Here is a 23,768-nt window from a genome sequence, read left to right as displayed (position 1 = left end):
CAGAGACTGGAACATTTAATTGGCCTAAAAGGTTCTGCACTAAGCTGGTTTAAATCTTATTTATCTGATTGTTTTCAGTTCGTTCATGTTCATGATGAATCATCTCTACGTACTAAAGTTTGTTTTGGAGTTCCACACAGTTCTGTGCTCGGACCAATTCTATTCACTTTATATATGCTTCCCTTAGGTAACAACATTAGAAATCACTCTGTAAATTTCCATTGTTATGCGGATGATACACAATTTTATTCATCAATAAAGCCAGAAGAAACTAATCAATTAACTAAACTTCAAAAATGCCTTAAATACATAAAAACCTGGATGAGCACCAATTTCCTGATGTTAAATTCAGACAAAACTGAAGTTATTGTTCTTGGCCCCAAACAACTCAGAGACTCTTTATCTGATGATATAGTTTCTCTGGATGGCATTGCCAGAGCAATGCCATCCAGAGAAATGGCATTTGTCTTTTAATTCCCATTTAAAACAAACTGCACGGACTGTGTTTTTTCATCTGCATAATATTGCGAAAATTAGGCCTATCCTGACCCGAAAAGATGCAGAAAAATTGGTCCACGCTTTTGTTACTTCAAGGCTGGATTACTGTAATTCCCTATTATCAGGTAGCTCTAATAAGTCTTTGAAAACCCTCCAGCTAATTCAGAATGCAGCAGCACGTGTACTAACAGGTACTAAGAAACAAGATCATATTTCTCCTGTTTTAGCTTCTCTGCACTGGCTCCCTGTAAAATCCAGGAATGAATTTAAAATCCTACTGTTAACTTATAAAGCTCTAAATGGTCAGGCTCCATCATATCTAAGAGAGCTCATAGTGGTCCCTAAAGTTACCAAAAGTAGATCAGGAGCCAGAGCCTTCAGCTTTCAAGCTCCTCTCCTATGGAATCATCTTCCTGTTGCGGTCCAGGAGGCAGACACCATCTCCACATTTAAGACTAGACTTAAGACTTTTCTTTTTGATAAAGCTTATAGTTAGGGCTGGCTCAGGCTTGCCTTGTACCAGCCCCTCCTATAGTACACCGAGCACCTTCTCTCCTTCTCTCTCTCTCTCTCTCGCTCTCCTTTGCTAACACTCATGTCCTGTTACTGCATGTCACTAACTCCACTCCACTCCACTAGCTCCACTGTCTCGCAGGTTAAGTTATGTCGCAGCGGTGCCTGGATAGTGTGACGTGTGTGGTTGTGCTGCTGCCGTGGTCCTGCCTGATGCCTCCTGCTGCTGCTGTCATTAGTCATACTTCCACTGTTATTATACACATATGATTATTGTCACATATGTATATTATCAGATATTACTATATGCTTCCAGCATATTGTACCACAATAACCATAATTATTATTATAATATTATTACTTTAATTAATGTTGTTGTAAGCTACTGTCATTACCTTCTGTCCTGCATCTCTCTCTCTCTGTCTCTCTCTCTTTCTGTCTCATTGTGTCATACGGATTACTGTTAATTTATCATGTTGATCTGTTCTGTGGGACATCTAAAGCACATCTGTCCGTCCTGGAAGAGGGATCCCTCCTCAGTTGCTCTTCCTGAGGTTTCTACCATTTTTTTCCCCGTTAAAGTGTTTTTTTGGGGAGTTTTTCCTTATCCGCTGTGAGGGTCCTAAGGACAGAGGGATGTTGTATGCTGTAAAGCCCTCTAAGGCAAATTGTGATTTGTGATATTGGGCTTTATAAATAAAATTGGTTGATTGATTGATTGATTGATTGATTGATTGATTGATTTTCTGGCATCTATTTTCTCCTGCAGAAGACTGTGGAATATTAATTGCCTTCTGATATCCTATTTCTGCACCTCTGTTCCCGCAGCAATGCAAATGGCACTGTGAGGGGCAGAAGAGGCCATGTGCAGCTTTCCAAAGGAAACATTAAAAGTAACAGTTGATAAAAATAACTCATAAAGATAAAATTGATAAATACTCATCAGAAATTTAAAATGGTGAATAAAAAAACAAATAGAGCTCAGCAACAATAATAATGAAGTGCACTTTTAACTCATACACAAAGTTGTTTATAAAATGACAACTAAAACATCTCAAATTATTAGTTAATTTTGTGGCCCTGTGTCAATATCTACTATGCACAGTTACACTAATTAAGTATTATACCATAATGGGAGTGCTGGCTGCACTGGCCTTTAAAGTTAGAATCTTGAAAATCTCTTTCGGTCTCTTTGGTAATAAGCAGTACTTCAGTTTTTTATTATGCACTTTTTTTTTTTAATTTTCATTATCTGTAGTCATTGCTCTTCTCTTCCTTTTTCTCGTTTGGCCCTAGTATCCATTTACTTGCAAGGCTAGCAAAGACTAGAAAAAACACAGTACGCTGCTTCACACACAAGTGGGTTGAAGAGCGAGTCTGCTGTGTTAGCTCCGCCGACCTTTTCCCGTGGACCAACCACTGCTGGGTGATGGACTAAAGGCCCGAACATACTTGGGCGGAATGCACGCGGAACGGACTCCGCAGAGGTCCGCGTGGACTCAAAGTGGACGTCCGCAAGCCCTGTGCACGCAAAGCTCAGATTTCACGACCGTGCGGACTCTGCTCTGCGCACCAGTGACTGCTCGGCATGTATTTTTCACATCGCTGGGATTTTTCACAGACATTTTTACAGGAAACTACAACGCGGAAGTGCGCTCGACTATGGAAACCCGAATGACTGCGGACATTCCTCACGGAGTCTGTTCCGCATACGTTCCGCCCGAGTATGTTTGGGCCTTAACTGTGCACCACTTGTGATTTTTTTGGATTGCCGCCACAAACACACAGTTATTAATACTGCAAATGTGCTTTCATCAGTGGGCCACAGTTACCATTATGTTACCTCACTGAATGACAGACAGTGACTTGATGGATAGCTTCTGTATTTTATAATCTGGACTCTATTTTCATCTATTCTTAACAACCATTTTTGAAGCTGGTCCAGTACTGAGCAAGAAAGAAAAAGCTGCGGCATAATCATTGCAGGCAACTGAGCACCGTCAATGTACATTAATATACATCAATGTACTAAAAGTTTGTTTTTGTCACTGACAGGCTCAGGTTGTTATTCTAAGGGCTCTAGTTTGGCAGACCGGGCGAGGCGGGGTTGCAGCGCACCTGCGCTTCGCCAACAGGGAGTGGCCAAACGGATTTTGCAAGTTTGGCACACCATGCGCCTGGCGCAGCTACTCCTCTTTCCCACCTCCGTCCCTCCTACCTGCGCAAGTCGGAAAGAGGGAGGAGAGAAGGCGTGGAGTGGGTTTTACACACATCACACCAATCAAATGAGCCCCTCTCCTCGCCCTTAAATGCGCCGCGCGAAGACGTAATGAGAGTTTACTCAATTCGCCATGGCGGAAGAAAGCAGCAGCGTCAGACAGCCAAACTTCTCCCAGGAGGAAACTGATGTTTTGGTCCGGGAGATCCAAGCTCGCAGTGTCTGAATATACGGAACTGCGAGCAGACCTCCACGGGCTGATGATGCAAAGGTAGCCTGGGAGGAGGTCACCACAATCGTAAATCAATGTTGCGTTTTTCTCGTGCACGCGCGCTCTCTCTTTCTCTCTCGCAGTCTCACTCTGTTTCTTTTCTTTTGGCTTTTCTAAGATGACAGATGCTGAATATATACTCCCTATCTGATGCTGTGGCTGTTTGTGGTTGGCTGAGAGGGGTGTGAACTCATTAGTTTGCAGCTGTGTTAATCAAATCAGGTTGGGTTTCCATTACGCGTGCCAAACGTGCCAAACGGTGCCAATCCCCTTTGATCTGACATCAGATGTGACGAGACAGTCGATATAGAGATAACATTTATGTGCTGATTGCAGATAGTTGTATTGAATAGTGATTTTTTGGCTATTTATTGCATTGTTAATGTGCCTGACATTCTGGAAACCTGCCTGTGAGGTTTTGGTGACGTGTGCACACTGTCCGCCAGTCAGCCAAACTTCGGCTTAGACCGGCTGCGCTCCGCCTGCGCTGACAGTAGACCTGGTTTCAGCTGGTGAGCTTTTAGTGCACCTTCGGCGAAGCCTTTTGGCACGAAACTGTCACTGTGCCAAGCTGGATCTGTCGACACCTCCCCCTGCTGCGCCGCCACACCCATCTCAGCGCACCTCGGTCTGCCAAACTACCAAACTGAGCGCGCCTTGGGTTGCGCTGCTCAAAACTAGCTCTGCGCAAGGTTCGCCACCCTGCGCCACCCTGCGCCACCCTGTGCTACGCTGCGCTGGGAAACTAGAGCTCTAAGTGTCAACATTATGGAAAGGATCTCTACAGAGATATACCTTCTGTTAGAGAGAAAGATCCTTTTTGTTTAACAGAAACAGCCCCGAAATCGCCATCGTCAAACCCACCAGACTCCATTTAAATAAACAGTAATTTTATCATTGTAAATTAGACTTTATTGAAAATTGACAAAAAGAGAATAAAACAAAAGCCATGTTGGTGATTGCTGGAACAGTGGAAAGACGAACTAACACTTGTTTGGTTAAAATAAACCCTTAATTTACCCAGTTAGATGTGAAAATATGCTGGCCCTATACACACTAAAATGACAGTTTATTTAAATGGAGTAAGGATCGTTTCCATCATGTTGTCAGACGCTTAAAATAACAATCTGAGACTGTCAGGGACAAAAACAAACACTCTTACTGGACATAAACACAAACATGGACTAAACATGCTCAGAGTGCTGTTGAGCCCATTAGTCACTTTGACACAAAAACATGAAAAATCCATCTTGAAAAATACCAGAGTTAACCTTTAACATACATTAGTTGAAATGAAAAATCTTCGATTGTTACTTTAATGAAACAGGATGGATATTTTTGCAATCTTTTCAGTGAGTGAAACATTCCAACAGGGGACACGTTAAACATTATATTCTACATTTCCTCAAAATTCAGCCTGAAATATCTGGAAACTTTGTGATCATAAAATAAAGTTTGGTTGGTTTGTGAAATGTTTTGCTTGTTGTTCTGTTTATTAGGTACAGCTGAACACGTGCTATGAGATTGTTACAGGACAAGAAACTAAATTTTAGAGTATTATAATTTGGAATAATGAATAATAAGAATGCTTCAGTATGTAAACTCACTGCAGAGAACCACTAACACCCATCAAACAGAAAAGCTTCAGACTCTACCTTGGTCCCGATCTGGTTCCCGCACTGTCCGGCCTGGATGTGAACGATTTCTCTCATCTTTCCTCCTTTTGTCGGTGTGTCTCTCTCCGCTGCTGTTCTGCTATCTGTCTGCTGCTAGGGGTTGATGTGCGTCTGTTTAACGGAGCGCGCGGCCGGCCTCCTCCTCCTCTCACGCGCGTTCACAAGACCACGCCTACAGGGGCCACCCGTGGGTTCAGTTTGTTCCAGTCAGCAAAAAACCTTTCTTTGTTTTATTGTCCAGCAGAAATACCACTACTGCTACTATCATTGTTGCTACGTTTGGTACTTCATTCTCATGCTGAAACTATTTAATAAAGTGTGTACAGCATCTGATGTAGCAATTTTGTGATGTAGCAACTTTATTTGATTTTATCTTTTTATTTATTTACCATTATTTCATTTTATTTTATTTTATTTTTCTCTTTAATCTTATTCTATTTAATTTGTTTTGATTTGTCATGTGCTGCTGTGATATTTGAATTTCCCCTCTGGGGGATCAATAAAGTATGTCTTATCTTATTCTGGAGGCAGAAAGTCAACTGGTCACCTGGCTCATTAAAACTGTCCAACTAATAAAGCTCATTTTCATTGTGGTAACAATATTTTTTTGTTAACCTTTCTTTATTAGAGTTTCAAAAACAACCCATATCAATATACAAGCATATACTAGACAAATGAAAATTAAAAACATTGCAACTAATCACCAATGTCCATACAGTTACATAAGGCTTCCATCCTGCTCCAACATGCTCTCATCCCAAACTGTCAAATACCACTTATTTGTCAGTGGATCTACACATCTAAATATGAGGCATAGGTACCCTCCAGCGTCTGTTTTGGACGTTTAGAGACGGCATGGCAATTTATGCTCCTTCCATGCACACAGTCTTTGCCAAAATAAACTTACAACTTCAGTAAAACACTTTGTTTTTGGGTTAACTTCCAAGAGTTTAAGCAACAAATACATATGGTTAGGTTAAGGGGGAAAAAAACACCTTGATTTGACTTACAAGCCACATGGGAACTGAGCAGCAGGCTCCTGTGTGAAAGTCTGGAGTTTGTTTGACCCACCCACCCTATAAGGACTTTCTCGCTATTTATATCATGGTAGTTGCCAGCTGCATTACAAACTGCTGGTGACCGGTGGTACGAATCGTGCCTCTCTGCGTGTCTCTTAGCGCCCACTCCACTGACAAAGTGGTGGTATTTGATGACTTGGATTATTGCCCGCTGCCTCTAAAACTAACACACCTAGTGCATATCATACCACTGCGAAAGTTGCTTCTGCCTGTCTGTGTGAGATGCTGAAATCACAGACAAAGCGATGATATTTGACAAGTTGGGAGTGAGAGTAGGCTGGCTGCTCCTAGCAAGGGACCATAACAATACTTTTACTTTTGTAAGATTCATATTAAGATTTTTTTCTATATTTGTTAATTTAGTTAAAACACAGTTGTTTCCTTTTTTGAAATTCAGCTTTTTATGTATGCTCCTTTGATAATTATTTTGATTATTTTTGATGGATGCTAACAAGAGCTTCTCTGGGACTAAAGAATTATCTTTAAACCCAATTCACAGCAATACAACTTTATTTATTCCTGTATGTATGCAGCAGTTTCCCACCCAGTTCTTGGCAGGCAAAAAAACACACCTTCTCATTCAATGCGTTTTCTTTATTTTCATGACTATTTACATTGTAGATTCTCACTGAAGGCATCAAAACTATGAATGAACACATGTGGAGTTATGTACTTAACAAAAAAAGGTGAAATAACTGAAAACATGTTTTATATTCTAGTTTCTTCAAAATAGCCACCCTTTGCTCTGATTACTGCTTTGCACACTCTTGGCATTCTCTCCATGAGCTTCAAGAGGTAGTCACCTGAAATGGTTTCTACTTCACAGGTGTGCCTTATCAGGGTTAATTAGTGGAATTTCTTGCTTTATCAATGGGGTTGGGACCATCAGTTGTGTTGTGCAGAAGTCAGGTTAATACACAGCCGACAGCCCTATTGGACAACTGTTAAAATTCATATTATGGCAAGAACCAATCAGCTAACTAAAGAAAAACGAGTGGCCATCATTACTTTAAGAAATGAAGGTCAGTCAGTCCGGAAAATTGCAAAAACTTTAAATGTGTCCCCAAGTGGAGTCGCAAAAACCATCAAGCACTACAACGAAACTGGCACACATGAGGACCGACCCAGGAAAGGAAGACCAAGAGTCACCTCTGCTTCTGAGGATAAGTTCATCCGAGTACCAGCCTCAGAAATGGCAAGTTAACAGCAGCTCAGATCAGAGACCAGATGAATGCCACACAGAGTTCTAGCAGCAGACCCATCTCTAGAACAACTGTTAAGAGGAGACTGCGCCAATCAGGCCTTCATGGTCAAATAGCTGCTAGGAAACCACTGCTAAGGAGAGGCAACAAGCAGAAGAGATTTGTTTGGGCCAAGAAACACAAGGAATGGACATTAGACCAGTGGAAATCTGTGCTTTGGTCTGATGAGTCCAAATTTGAGATCTTTGGTTCCAACCGCCGTGTCTTTGTGAGACGCAGAAAAGGTGAACGGATGGAGTCCACATGCCTGGTTCCCACTGTGAAGCATGGAGGAGGAGGTGTGATGGTGTGGGGGTGTTTTGCTGGTGACACTGTTGGGGATTTATTCAAAATTGAAGGCACACTGAACCAGCATGGCTACCACAGCATCCTGCAGCGACATACCATCCCATCCGGTTTGCGTTTAGTTGGACGATCATTTATTTTTCAACAGGACAATGACCCCAAACACACCTCCAGGCTGTGTAAGGGCTATTTGACCAAGAAGGAGAGTGATGGAGTGCTGCGGCAGATGACCTGGCCTCCACAGTCACCGGACCTGAACCCAATCGAGATGGTTTGGGGTGAGCTGGCCAACAAGTGCTAAACACCTCTGGGAACTCCTTCAAGACTGTTGGAAAACCATTTCAGGTGACTACCTCTTGAAGCTCATGGAGAGAATGCCAAGAGTGTGCAAAGCAGTAATCAGAGCAAAGGGTGGCTATTTTGAAGAAACTAGAGTTTAAAACATGTTTTCAGTTATTTCACCTTTTTTTGTTAAGTACATAACTCCACATGTGTTCATTCATAGTTTTGATGCCTTCAGTGAGAATCTACAATTTAAATAGTCATGAAAATAAAGAAAACGCATTGAATGAGAAGGTGTGTCCAAACGTTTGGCCTGTACTGTATATATATATATATATATTATTTTTTGTAGCACTATCCCAGCTGGAAACGCAACAATGTCTCCATAAAAAAAAAAAAAGCCATGCTTTGTGCCAAAAATGTCCCTGGAAACACAGCAATGACTCGCTAAAAAAACAGAAAGAAAAAAAAAAGTTTTGTTGTTTATTGGTCTTGCAGGGGTCCATCATCTCCACCTCCTGATGACAAAGTCAGCTCATATACTAGGGCACTTTAGAAACATTGGTATGATACATATGAAACATACAAATGTCACATATTCTGGGTTTGCAGAAATGTACAATACCAACATTTTCTTCTGGCACTGGCACAATGCAACAGGTGCAGCAGCCTCTCACAGAATGTAAATGAACAAATTCATCAAGATACACAGGAAGGCAATCCAAGCACTCCAAAAATATAGAAAACAAGCGAGGAAGCGAGTCAGGGCTTTAAAAACATACAACAAATGTATGGTCCCACCTATATAGTTGCAGGGACCAATAGGAGGCCATCATATGGCCCAGATAATCACATGACAGGTGGAACAAACAGAAAATAATGAAGTTGTAGTGTATAAAATTTGCCCACTCCATCACTGACTAATCACTTGGCAACAAGTTAAAGGTAGGGTCTGGAGGATTTTCCAGTTGCTGTTTGTAAATACACATTCAACTCTCCCGGGTGTACGGAGCCCGGAGGTACGGAAGAAAGCTTCACAGAAGAGGTTCAGGCAAGGCTCTATGGCAAGCCGTTTTAACATTTAATCGCTAGACTGGATATTCATTACTGATATCTGCAACATAATTTTGCCTAGTCAAAAATCTGTAATTAGATTTTGACTAGTCAAAACTCTAATTACAGATATCTGTAATTCAGTTTTGACTAGTAAGATTCAAACTATTTTTGCCATTCATGTGTATGGGGTTTGTCATTATAGATATCTCCAATGTAGTTGCGGATATCTGCAATTGTTATTGTGGATATCTGCAACTGAATTGTGGATATCTGTAATTCCAGTTTGAGATATCTACAATTTAATTTTGACTAGTCATAATTCAAGTTCAAGATATCTTTAATTATCATCAACTGAAGATATCTACATGGTCCTTTCTAGATATCTTGAATTGAGTTTCAGATAGTCAGAATGACGTTGTAGATATCTTGAATTCGAATTATGACTAGTCAAAATGATGTTGTAGATATCTGTAACTGAATTATGACTAGTCAAAATGACGTTGTAGATATCTGTAACTGAATTATGACTAGTCAAAATGACGTTATAGATATCTGTAACTGAATTATGACTAGTCAAAATGACGTTGTAGATATCTGTAACTGAATTATGACTAGTCAAAATGACGTCATAGATATCCGCAACTGAATTATGACTAGTCAAAATGACGCTGTAGATATCTACAACTGAATTATGACTAGTCAAAATGACGTTGTAGATATCTCAAACTGGAATTATAGATAGTCATAATGTAATTGTAGATATCTATAATGACAAATGCCATACACATGAATGGCAAAAATAGTTTGAATCTTACTAGTCAAAACTGAATTACAGATATCTGTAACTGTAGTTTTGACTAGTCAGAATGACATTATAGATATCTGTAATTCAGGTTTGACTAGTCAGAATGACGTCATAGATATCTGTCATTCAGTTTTGACTAGTCAGAATGACGTTACAGATATCTTAAATTAAAATTCATACTAGTCACAGTGACATTACTACTAGTCAAAATGACGTTATAGATATCTATAATGGTAATTCTGGATAGTCGGACTTAGTGATTAAATGTTAAAAGGGCTTGCCATAAGGCTCGCACTGGTGCACGCTCGGACACGCTCGGGCTCTCTCATTGGCTGGGGAAATGTCCGCCCAGAAGCAGTCCAAGCTCACAAAAACATCAAAATACAGTTAAAGGGCAGGAGCTCTGCAAACAGAGTCACCGCCACACATGCGTCAGACCTGTTAAAACGTAAGTGAACGGGCATACTTCAAGTGCAAAGTTAGTCCACTAAACAAGCTTTTTTCCCACAAAGACCGCCTCATATCGTTAGGATAAATGTCAGAGAACATATAGAAAATGACATGTAAACGTGTTGTCTTACCTTACCGGTGTGGTGCCATGTTTGTTTACAATTTAACTCTGCTTTCCAAAGCGCGGCCGAAATATCGTGAGAACAAGCAGCGATCTCATACCGTGCCTGAAATCTCGCTGGCTCTAGATAAAGCCCAGCTGGATACTACTCCATGTGGAGGTGTCTCGTCCTCAGTCACATCCAGACCTTGAAAATAAGGCTGCAACCGGTCCCATTCCTTGCAACAGAGGTATTCCTCTTCTGTGGGCACTGGGGCACAGCATTCACAGTTACACCACCAATCTCCAGAGCTACGCAGCCTTGCAGCAGCCATTCCTCCTCTCTTGTCCTCTACCTGTTGCGCCTCTCTCTCTCTCCTCCTCCGTTCTTCAATTTCACGAAGCTCTTCGTCAGTGTATTCTGGCTCAAATAAATAAGGGCGGCCATCAAACCCTGCAAAATCAAATTCCTCCTCCACAAAGTCGAAGTCTGGCAAAAAGTCAGCCATTATTCTATAAATCTTTCATAAAATAAATGAATGAACTTTTCAGGCTACTGTCTGGTTCTGCCTTCCAGCTGTTGCTGCTTGTTCTCGCAAGATTTCAGGCACAGTATGAGATCATTGCTTGTTCTCGCGATATTTCGGCCGCACTTTGGAAAGCAGAGCTAAATGGTAAACAAACATGGCACCACACCGGTAAGGTAAGACAACACGTTTACATGTCGTTTTCTATATGTTCCCTGACATTTATCCTAACGATATGAGGCGGTCTTTGTGGGAAAAAAAGCTTGTTTAGTGGACTAACTTTGTACTTGAAGTGTGCCCTTTTACTTACGTTTTAACAGGTCTGATGCTACTATGCGCCCCTGCTGTATCTAGGCTAACGGCTAACATGCTAACTATTATTTTTATGTCACTCGTCACTTTAAACAAATTTAAGACGATAGGAGACAGGTTGAAATAAACCGAAATTTCCCTTTAATGCGCAAGTCTGTCCCTACACATTGGGAGACATCTAAAAAATATTAAAATGAAATAAAATAGGGGTTTCAGGAAAGACTTAACAAAGTATCACTCTCAATACTGGCCCTGTTTTTAACGGTATGTTTGATTTGCTCAGCATGTCTACGACAAAAAATGGATGAGACTGATATGCAGGCTTCTGCCTGTTGTGCATGTTTTTTTTGAAGAAGTGTATCACATTCGGGGCATCGGTGGCTTTGTGGATAGAGCAGGCGCCCCATGTACAAGGCTGTTGCTGCAGCGGCCCGGGTTCAACTCCAGCTTGTGGCCCTTTGCTGCATGTCACTCCCTCTCGCTCTCCCCCTTTCACACTTCTCTGTCCTATCAATTAAAGGCTAAAATGCCCCAAAAAATATCTAAAAAAAGGAAGTGTATCACGCTCAGCTGACTGTGCTCGGTGAAAAGCCTGCTTTTACACCCTGGGTTTGACAGCTTTGTTGGACATAGCCTCAGGCAGCCTCAACGAAATCCATGTCTTCATCACAAATATGTTGCAGGCATTGGAACTGGCCATACGATATGTATTCTTTAAAGGTAGTGGGGGTGAAAAGAGTCTGCGAAGAGGACTGTGTTGTGTGAAGTACTCTTCCTAAAAAGAGTTGTATGTAACTGTCCCTCAGCTCCCTTACAGATTCATCAGTTCATCCCTGCAGTCCATCCAACAGAACCACTGAAGTAAAGATGAAGTATTTACAACATTTCCATAGTTTTCCATTATGGTTTTAATGATGAATGAATGCTCTTTGCCTCGTTCTAGCTGCAGAACCTGTCTGAGAATCATTACGTTTTTAACTTTTCTTCAGTCTCACAGTAATCCAGTGATAGTTGTCTGTACATCCACATGTACAATGCAAACATGAGCTGCTGACAGGCCATTCAGAACACTGTGAATGCTAATTTAACTAAATGCACATAAACTGTTCTAAAACTTAGAGCATGATTTTCCCACATACAAAAATAAGATAAAGAGATAAATATTAATAATAGCAGTGTCAAAATCTCAGATGAATTGAGCTTTTAAATGTTTCACTATGAGTATGCTTCGTCTTACTAAGACTCAAATATCTGTGAGCTAATGACACTCTCTGCTTCAGGTATTTGTCCTGTGTGGGGAAAAAATCTGATCTGCAGTGGTGAAATAAAACATTTACTGTGTTCAAGTCCAGTATTGAGGTACCTGTACTTTTCTTGGGTGTTTAAATTTCTTGCTACTTTATACTTCTCCTCCACCACAGAGTCACAGGAGTTGCCATAAAAGAACAAATCTGTAAAAGAATAAGAAAATAAAATGTGGAAATATAAAGAAAAATATATCTACAAAACAAAAATAGACAGAAAATAGGAGTAATTAACATGCAAAAAAATAAACATTAAAAAAAATACATAAGTATAAACAAAAATGAATTAACATGCTAATAATTATTACTTTATGTCTTTACATTTCCACATTTTATTTATGTATTTTTTTTTGCTTTTATTTCTCTGGATAATTCCACATTTTATTAATTTATTCAATTTTTTATTTACTTATTTTTAAATTTTATTTATCCTTCTATTTCTGTGAATAATTCCATATTTTTATTTACTTGTTTTTAAATTTCCTTTTATTTCAACATTTAATTATTATTTTATTAATTTCTCTGTGTATTTTCTCATTTTTTCTATTTACTTATCATTTCATTTATTCCTCTTTATATTTTTTTAACATTTATTTTATTATTCTTATGTATCCTTTTTATGGCACTCCTGTGAGTCTGTACTCAACTACATCTCAGAGGAAAATGTACTTTTTTGTACTACATTTATCACCTGCAGTTACTTTGCAGATGAAGATTTAAAAAAACAATGGGCATAAAAAATCCAACACATTAGTAGATGAAACTACGGAACAGTATAAAAATTTGATCAAAATACTGGAGCCCGCTGTGACATTAAAATGCATCTTAATGATAGTGTAATATATAATAATGTAACAACAAAGCCCATTGTGGCTGCATAGTGAGTACTTTCATATTAAAGTACATATTCTTGATAACACTGAAGTACTTTTACATGTAAGTATTTTTAAATTGTGGTATTGCTACTTTTATTTATGTGAATGTTTCTTCCATCACTGGTGGGTTGTATATGCAAACACATCGAACAGAATGAGTGACTCTACAGTATGACTCTGCACTGCAGTGTGCACAGGGAAATGAGGAAGGACACATGATGGGGATTTTTTTCTGCTCTGTCAGGGAACATGTGCCAGACATTCCCACAGAGAGATGATGAAGCCTGGGTCAGCTGCTGCCTGCTGGGGCCAGCAGCAGTGTCAGTTTACACAGCACCCAGAGCTATAAAACAGAAATTCATCCCTGATACTGTACGCCTGCTACTTTCTCTGTGTGCATGACACTGATGACAATTCATCCTGCTGATCATGTTCTACACAGCCATAATCCAGTCTGTTCTCTGCACATCCATCACCATCTGGTTTGGATCTGCCACCAAACTGGACAGGAACAGACTGAAAAAGACAATCAGGTGTGCAGAGAGGATTATTGGGACTGAGCTTGTCTCCATCGAGGACCTGTACAGGTCACGTCACAAAGACAGTTTCTTCCCCCAGGCTGTCCCTCTGATGAACTTCTAAATGGTCACAGAGTGGCAGGTCAAACAACACTGCATCCTTGTCCATTGTATATAATATATATATATATATATATATATATACATATAAATATATATATATATATACATATAATATATATATATATGTATAAAGGGTTCAAACTTAACTTTTTGGCTTACTAGCCAAGTGGCACCTGCTCAACACATCAGTACCTTCGGATGCCATGACAGTAATAGCCAATAATGTCAAAATATCATTTACAGACCTATTTAACAGACGATCACTGCTGCCCGACCCACAGGTCCATTTGCGGGTCCCGCGGGTTACAGGTTGACCCGCGCATCACTACTCAGCTCAGTCTATAAATGCTTTATACAACAGTAGGCTATAGACATTATATTCTATTCAGGCCGGCAGAACCAGCAGCGCATCGGCTCTACAGTGCACAACACTGCTGATTAACCATTTTATTGCAGTACAGTCTGCCAGCAACCAATTACTTGCAGAGGCTTCCTGCAACTTGTTTCAACGGTTCCGATTTAATCAGAAGACAAATTAAACAGGATGACTAGCCAATGTGAAAATTAAAAGAAAGCATAGAATAATGTACTGAAGGAGACTGTTGTGCCATCACATCTTTTTTTGTGGTTTGAGAGCAAAGATCCAGTCGCTGGAGTGCTTCGCAAGGAGTCTTTGAAAGGAGCCAAGCCTGGCGTAAAACCGGAGAGAGCAGGCAGCACAGCCACAGCACCCCATTATCAGCCTTTCTAGGGCGTGGAAATGGCGGACCGCGGATCTCCAACTACACGCTCACGTTCTAGCTCCCACGGCATGTTGTGGGCTTGAAGATCTGTTGTACGACACCGGCGCGCAACCAATGACATCACGTAGCCTACACACAGCCAGGGGCGGGAGAGACAACAATAACAGTAGTTTGGCCCTATTTTTTTCACTCGCCAGAGTGGCTGGTTAGGTGACTTCATTTACTGGCCAAAGGGTTAAATTAGTCGCCTCTGGCGACTGGCGACTGGCGACTGCTAATTTTGATCCCTGTATATATATATATATATATATATATATATTTTAAATATTTTTATAATTTTTATATTTTTTAATATTTGATATATAGTTGTATATTTTTTGTATATTGTATATTCCACTTCTTGCCTAAATTTGTGTACTTATGTAATTTCTGGTACTTTGAGAGCTAATCTACTGGAGTCAAATTTTTTCTATGTACACGTACTTGGCGAATAAAGCTGATTCTGAGTCTGATTCTGATTCTGCAGACGACAGGCTGTGGGACACTGTAGGTTTAATCCTGACCTAGACATTAGTTTAAACATGACAAAAAACTGGTCTGTTAGCATGGGCGGATCATGAGACAATGGGCCTCTGGGCAAAGACCTGCTCGAGGCCCCACCACTACCTCTCCTAAATGGTAGAAAGACACAGAGACTATGTGGTGGTTTTACTTCATGCTGGAAGGGCTGACCAGATCTTTTTTAGAAATGTTTTCACAAATTCCTGTGAGGTGATACACTGTGGCCAATGAAATTCATTTCTATAAATGATTGAAAGTTGCATGTAAATGCTGCAGTAAGAAATATGACCCCAATCAGCCACATGGGGGCACTATAATCAAGACCAAAAAAATTCTGTTTTGGAAAGGCCACACCCCTCACACCATGAGTCGAACCTGAATTTTGACACACTAGTGCAGCTCAATGTGCTCTACGAAAAACACATAAGAACCATTAACGTCCACCAGGGAAGATTTTCTGAGGTATTTTTGAGTTTTTGAAAATAACATTTTTAACAACTTCTCCTAAACGGTATGTCTGATTTTTTCAGTGGATTGTCATTTGACCAAGCTTATCAAAATGTATCAGAAGCTTGTTGATAGCCCAATGCTTTTAAGTAATTGTGACCAATAAACTTATAAAGGGTCATGGCTCACTATATAAATAGTTCTGAAAGAGCAAACACGGGAGCACACTCAAATAGAAAATAGAGGTACACGGCCACAAAAAAACTAGAAAATATCAAAGGAGGCCAGCACTCACAAATGTACTTTTGAAGATCTTTTAATCTAGGCAGCAGAGCAAAAAACAACAGGTGTGTCAAATTACATCTAATCAAACAGCTGAGGTTACAAGTTGTAGAAACAGCTAAATGTTCAGTCTCAATGTCAGAGTCCCAGGTAAATAAATAATGTCATGAAGAGTACCTCTAAACATATCAATATTAGAATGTATGTACCAAACAACAGGAAATAACACATAAATACTGTACATGTATCAGGTGTGACAAATAATCAGCTAAGATTACTAGTCACATAAATAGTCTACCGCTCAGTTTCAACATCAAAGCCAAACATCCAGGTACATCAACAATACAGAGAAACATATCACACTCAAACAACATCGGCCAATTCAATCAACAGTAAATCAGAAGAAAATACATGTAATAGAAAAAGATACGTTTCTTTTTCAGAGAGAGGCCTTCTGGATCCATACTCTGCAGTCGGAACACCCTAAGGGTCTTAATGAAGAGCTACTTTTGGGATGCTTTTTATGATCTGCAAGTAATTGTTTTCTTTTCAGCTGCTTTTTGTGGCTGTTTTAGCTCTAAGATGGGTAGATATAGATAATCGATAAGACCCATTCTTTTGTATATTCTTCTGTATATTGTGTATATTTCTTGTGGATGTTAACATTTTTAATCTTTTTCTATTAAAAGGACATTTGTGAGTGCTGGCCTCCTTTGATATTCACTATATAAATAGACTTAACTCCCCACACTTGGACCAGTCATCACAAAACCCAGTGGCATGCACAGACTTTTTGAAGGGCAGGGGCGAAAAGAAAAAAAGGGCACATACAGCACGTTCTCGCCACTGAAGAGGGCACTAAGTTCCGCGTGTTTTCAAGGGCACTTTAGACATGTTTATATGTTATACAAATGGCACATTATATAGCCTTAAAACAGACTAACTAGACAGACTACTCAAGTTAGTTTGTAGTTAGGATCAGCATCCACGAGAACTGTGTAGATTCATTTAACCTTTATTTCAACAGGGAGGTCCATTGAGAGCGAGCTCTCTTTTTCAAGGACGCCCTGCATGCAATACATAACACACACAATTACAAAATTACAAGGTACATAAAAATGAGAGTATAGAATACAAAAAAAAAATAGTCTTTACAACGTAAAAGTGAAAAAGCTAAACATAGTAGATACAGACAAGACTAAAAATAACAGGAGCAAGACTGATCTCTAAGTAAAACCTCATCAAGTAGCACCTTGAAGGACTCGATGGAAACCAGATTATCTAATTTAAGTGACTCCTGGAGTCTATTCCATCTGTCAGGGGCATAAAAACTGAAGGCGGTCTTTCCTAGTTCACATTTCATACGTGGGATGTGAAGTCTAAGCTGTGTCTGTGAACGTGTATTATAACCAGAAGTACAAAGTTTTAAAAGTGAGGTTAAATATAAGGGAAGCTTTCCACACAAGGCTTTATAAATGAATAAAAGACAGTGCTGTTCTTTGCGAACTTCGAGAGAGGGCCAGCCCACTTTTTCATATAAAATGCAGTGATGGGTAAGATACCGATCCCCAGTGATAAAATGTAAGGCACTGTGAAAAACTGCATTAAGAGGTTTCAATGTGGAAGCTGAGGCATGCATGTATATGACATCACCAAAATCAAAAACAGACATTATTGTGGATTGTACGACGGTCTTCCTGCTGGATGAGGTGAAACATGACTTATTTCTGTTTAAAAAAACAATTCTTACTCTTAATTTCTTTGAAAGGTGTTCCACATGGGTTTGAAAAGAAAGCTTGGTGTCCAACCAAATGCCCAGGTATTTATAAGACTCAACAGTTTCAATTGACTCACCATACAGGGTTTGAATACTGAGACAGGAGTCATTTAGTTGCGACCTTGTGAACCACATAGCTTTAGTTTTACTGGGATTCAGGACAAGCATGTGGGAAATAAGAGATGATTGAAAACAGTTAAAAGCAGATTGCAGGCTTGCAATGGCTGATTTAAGAGTGGGGCCAAAACTGTATAAAATTGTGTCGTCCACATAAAAATGAGCATCACAAAGTGGTGAGGGGAGTAAAATGTTATTAATATAAAGAGTAAATAAAAGTGGGCCCAGGATGGATCCTTGTGGAACACCTTTGCCCAAAGAAAGAGAGCTGGATCTAGCACCATCTGCAACTACCGCTTGTGTTCTACCTGAAAGATAGTCTGAGAACCAGCTGATAGAGAGACTGTCTAGGCCAATGGATGATAGTTTGCCTAATAAAATATTATGGTCCACCGTATCGAATGCTTTAGACAGATCAGCGAAAAGAGCTGCACAGTACTGATTATCAAGGGCGTTTATAATATTATTAACAACAAGTGTTGTAGCTGTGGCAGTGCTGTGACCTGGCCTGAATCCTGATTGTTGTGGTTGAAGTATATTGTGTATATTCAACGTTGGACTGTGAAGAACACACAGAGACATGGATGTATGTATGAAGGAAATAAATCCCTGGGGGGATTGATGCCATTTCCTGTATTCTAGTGCATTTTAACACCATATTAGCACCAGATAATCCAAACTGGTTCTATGAGATATAGTTCTGGCTCAATATAGATCAAAAAAGGGCCCAACATAAAAATCATTGCAATAGTAATGTTTTTACCACCCAAGAGGGCAGTTTATCATGTTTTAACCAGCCAAGAGGGCAGTTTAGTGTGTTTTTTCCACCCAAGAAGGCAGTTTGGTGTGTTTTGCCAACCAGGAGGGCACTTACCATGCGTTTTTACCACCTAAGAGGGCAGTTTATCATGTTTTTACCACCCAAGAGGGCAGTTTATCATGTTTTAACCAGCCAAGAGGGCAGTTTAGTGTATTTTTTGGCTCCAAAGAGGGCACTTTGGCTGCCAAGAGGACACTTTAGCGCACGCTTTGGCTCCCAGGAGGGCACTTTAGTGTGTGTTTTGGCTCCCAGGAGGGCACTTTAGTGCACGCTTTGGCTCCCAGGAGGGCACTTTAGTTTGCGTTTTGGCTCCCAGGAGGGCATTTTGGCTGCCAAGAGGGCACTTTAGCGCACGTTTTGGCTCCCAGGAGGGCACTTTAGCGTGCAGAATAAATCATAAATTGTTTGTCCAGTCATTACAAAACTTGCATGATATGTTTCATAGCGATGTTGAACCATGTGTGTAAAACTGTTTTAAAAATGCCAAACAAGTGCATTGGCCTGGTGCAAATTTGGCCATAAATCAATGGCAGTTTGTTCAAACATCACCAAACTCTGTGGATATTTTTGATTAAACATGCCCCCAAAATGTTCTGCAATTAACCAATAGGGGAGACGGCATTGCCAAAGAATGGCCCAGGACAGATTTGAACGTACATGAATGAGCATCTGTCTGATCATCATAAAACCTGTTAATTATCTAAAAATGCCAGTGGGGTGAACCATTAAAGGTCACAATCCTTAGCAGCTTTCGTTTTGGTCATTTTGTGTCTCTTTATTAGTCTCCTTGTGTTCTTTTTGAGGATATTTGTGGTCTTTTTGCATCTCTTCCTGGTCTTATTGTGTCTCTTCCTGGTCAGTACATGTTGAATTAAGTGACATTTTGCAGGTGATGGTCAGCTGGGCCGGTTCCATAATCCATTCATGACTACTGGCAAAAGACGACAAAGTCAAAAATGAGAAATCAAAAGAAAAAGAGAAATTAAAAGAGACTCAACAGATTAAAATAGTTTAGATTTATAGGGTTGTGTATCTGCGGTTATCTGCGGTTACAACTTGTTCTTTGGAAATCGACTATAAATCTAAAGAGTGAGATATCCTGCTTTCCGGTAACTTACAGACCTAAATAATTTAGAAAAGCTCATCTTTATTCATGTGTTTGATTTACAGTCACATTTTAAAATTTACAGCCCCAAATTTCCTCTTATGGCACTAAATACAAAAAAATCCACACAGCTCAAATCAAACATAAAACAGCATCAAAGTAGAAATAATTTCCTCTCACCATCACATCTAAACAGACTGTCATAATATAGACATTCAGACAGTTTAATCATGCCTAGTATTCAGACAAAGAGGAAGTTAATTAGCAGATAAAAATCTGAACTAGAGGAAAACTTTTAAAAGCTTCGTCTCATACACACAAACTGATGGACTAACTTCAGCTGTTGGCTGGAGGGTCCCTCCCAACTTAGTTAGATTAACACACACACACACACACACTAGCAGTGTTCCTCTGTGGTGAGCTGCAGTAATGATAAGGAGGTGTAGAGCAGCAGCTGGCCCATCAGTCTGGTCAGGTATGTGAGACAGTGCAGCAGGGACCTGACAGGAAGTTACACACTACATATGAGCTTGAGCCAGGATGTTGTTGTGGCACATTATAGCATTTATGAACTCCAGTTGATTTGATGATCGGCACTAACAGAATAAATATAAAACTAATGACTGATTCTTCTAGCCTGAGCTGTAATTTGAGAGAAATGCTAACAACAGAAGACTTTAAAAAGACTAATGTCACATCTAAAGACAGTGTGAATCTTTAATTGACTTCTGTTTCACATGGGGTGTGAACAGCAGTCTCCTAGGTGAAAGTCTGTAGCCCTTCTTACAAAGAGATCACCCTATGGAGCAGCGACAAAGACCCTTCTTTATGCAGTCTTTGCATATTTACACACAACCAAACAATGGCGGCATCATGTCGCTCCAGTGTGTGAGCTTAGACAGCATGCTGGCATTGTGGAATTAAAAGAGGTATGATGGGCATAACAGCAGTGTTGGCCTCTATTGTGACATATAACATATGCGTCGGCAGCGCTTTATAAACAATAACTGTGGCATTAACATGTCAATAACAATCATTTACCATCTCCTTTATATGGCGGCTGATCTATCCTATGCTCAGACTGAGGGTAAGGAGCTCTTGGACCTTACTGTTTTCCCACTTTGTGGACATTTACAGACACTACTCTTTTTTGAGTTCCTGCGGTGGGTCACACACATAACATTTTGTCGAAAATGTCACACTCATCCTGACAATAGTCCTGTCCTGATGGCCGTCCCTTTTATATTGACATTGTTTTGGCCCTGTTACAGCTTAAAGGCGAGACAACTCTGTCCCCCTATTCTGCAAATGCACCTTTCATACAGAAATGGCGTGATATTCCTGTCTTGAACAGGCAGTGTTAAAGGGGCTCATTTTTGTTTGACCCATTCACCTCCCTTCCCACCCGACACAGACTTTCTTTATCCTACCTCATTTGCTCTCAGTGTCAAGTACTGTCATTGATGTGTTTATATTGGAGTTAGTTGAAAGCTAGAGACGCCAAAGGACGCCTTGGGTGTGATATCACACGCTGAGGGGCATGATAAAAATTGTTGGATTTTGTCAGAGCACACAGGAACATGAAACCTGATCTTTATGCAGTTCAGCCCCAACTCACAGCCTCACCAGAGAAACACTCCGTTACAGCAAGGATGTTTTTATTCAGTGATTAGTCTTATGATTCATCTGGATGACAACTCCAAACTCAGTCAGCAGCATCTCCACAAGCTCACCTGCATGGTTCAGCTGAGGTCAACTCACCTGAGGATGCATTTCATGCTGCTGCACCTGAAGTCATAGGAGAGTGTGTAAGTGTCATACAGAGTGTTGCCAGATGGTACCATTTGAACATGTTGCCATCTGTGTAAGAACTGGAGAAAGTAACAGTTCACAATAATTCGTACAATTAACCTTTAAAACATCCAGCTGACTCTGAGGGGGGCAGGGACACAGTGTTGAGGAAATACAGACTACAAATAAAGTTTTAATATTTGCTGTTGATACCTTGCGATTTTAATGGAATGACAGCTACTCTTAGGTGTTTGAAACCAATTTCTCTACAGAGACATATAATCCATCCATCAGTATCATGGATCTGATCACCACAGGAGGAGCCATTTTCTGACTACGTCACAGTCACACATGTTGGAATGTTGCTCAACTGTAATGCAAGTGTAAAAGTCCAGCAAAATAGATATAAAACTATCAGAACATTAAAATAACCACAGTACCAGATGATGTCTGCCAGCAACACGCAACAACACTAGAGCTGCAATAACTAGTTGAGTAATCGATTGGCCAATCGACAGAAAATTAATTGGCAACTATTTTGATCACCGAATAATCATTATAGATTTTTTTTTAAAGCAAAAAAAAGCCAAACATTTGCTGGAGTTAGGCTTCTCAAATGTGAGAATTTGATGCTTTTCTGTCATACATGATAATCAGTGCCGTGCACAGACATCAGCCATTTTGCAGGGCAGGTGCTCAAGTGGGAAAAAAAGGGCATCCCTTCTCCATTTTTTTTTCTTTTTGTGCATGCGATGTGCTGGTTAAAAAAAAGGAGGTTTCATCTGCCAGCATCAACGGGGTTCTTTAGGCCCAAGCACACACATTACATTTGTACACAGTAATGAGCAGCGAAAATGTCTAGCTTACAGCTGCCACACATATACTTTCACTTTCGACATTTATCATTTATTTATAACAGGCAACAACAAAGAAAACAATGCCACATTGTGCATACTTTAGTTGTCTGTGTAATAAATAATCATCACAGTCAACAAATCCCTACACAAAAATGAAAATAGATAAAATCCTATTCGCTGACTAAAAATATTACACCAACCAATTTTCCCTCCAACCTGTGTTCAGTTGCAACAAACAGGCTAAGTGCACTCTGTTCTCCTCTCCTCTCTTTATCCTCCACTCCTTTTCTTTTCTCTCATCTTCTTAATTTGTTCTCCTGCTCTCCTCATTCTCGTTCTCCTTTCTTTTCTAAATAGTCACATGCTAATTCTTAGAATAAGCTTTAAATTTTCTTAGAGTCCCAGAAAACAGATGCATGGAGCACAGCGCTCCTTCTCTCCTCCTCTGTGCCCTCCTCTGACAAACAGCATGTCATTTTTGTTTAAATTAATTAGCAAATACATCACCTGAAATTTACATAGGAATCAGTAGATAAATGTGATAAATAGGCTAATATTAATTTACACATTTGGTGAATTTCATTAGGCATACTTGAATTGTTAGATTTAATAGATGTTCTTATCTATATATATTTTGTCCCTTTGATGCGGGATTTATATAACATGATATTATACTGAAATGCTGAATTTTCTTTGTCAGTTACGCACGTAACCTGTCGGCAGTATTCTGCCACGCCACCTCCTTGGCATAGCTGATTTCAACTCTCGCTGATTTCACTTGATGGAATGGGTTGGTGCTAGACTGGGAGTTGGCGTTTAGTCAAACTTCAAAATTACACCTTAGTCTGGATATTCTTAGCTACATTGATGGAATACCCCCCTGAACTCTGCAAACAAACAAACAAACAAACAAACAAACAACAACTCTGTTTTTATTCACAAACAATCAGTGGTGGAATCTATGTTAGTAAATTTACTGAAGGTCTATATGGATGTACAGTTTTGAGGTACCTTCTCTTGAATTCACTTGAAATTTTTCTGCTACTTCTACTTCTTCACTACACCTTACATAGAAATATTATACTTTTTATTGCACCACATTTATGTCATAACT

At 39.9% G+C, this 23,768-nt stretch overlaps 1 protein-coding gene across 2 annotated transcripts in view; it reads right to left on the bottom strand.

Annotated features, from left to right (window-relative positions):
- Positions 1-5,281, bottom strand: part of tubb6 (tubulin, beta 6 class V) — a 34,063-nt gene extending 28,782 nt beyond the window's left edge. For both annotated transcript variants that reach the window (XM_033639201.2, XM_033639199.2), the window contains exon 1: positions 5,156-5,281. In XM_033639201.2, coding sequence (XP_033495092.1) covers positions 5,156-5,212 — 57 coding nt within the window. In that variant the 5' untranslated portion in view covers positions 5,213-5,281. The remainder of the gene's footprint in view (positions 1-5,155) is intronic.
- Between the last annotated feature and the right edge of the window lie 18,487 nt (positions 5,282-23,768).

This window comes from Epinephelus lanceolatus, chromosome 20, assembly GCF_041903045.1.
Source record: "Epinephelus lanceolatus isolate andai-2023 chromosome 20, ASM4190304v1, whole genome shotgun sequence".
In the NCBI taxonomy this organism is placed as follows: Eukaryota; Metazoa; Chordata; class Actinopteri; order Perciformes; family Serranidae; genus Epinephelus; species Epinephelus lanceolatus.
Note: the sequence above shows the minus strand (reverse complement) of the source record. Positions and strands in the feature narration are given on the sequence as shown.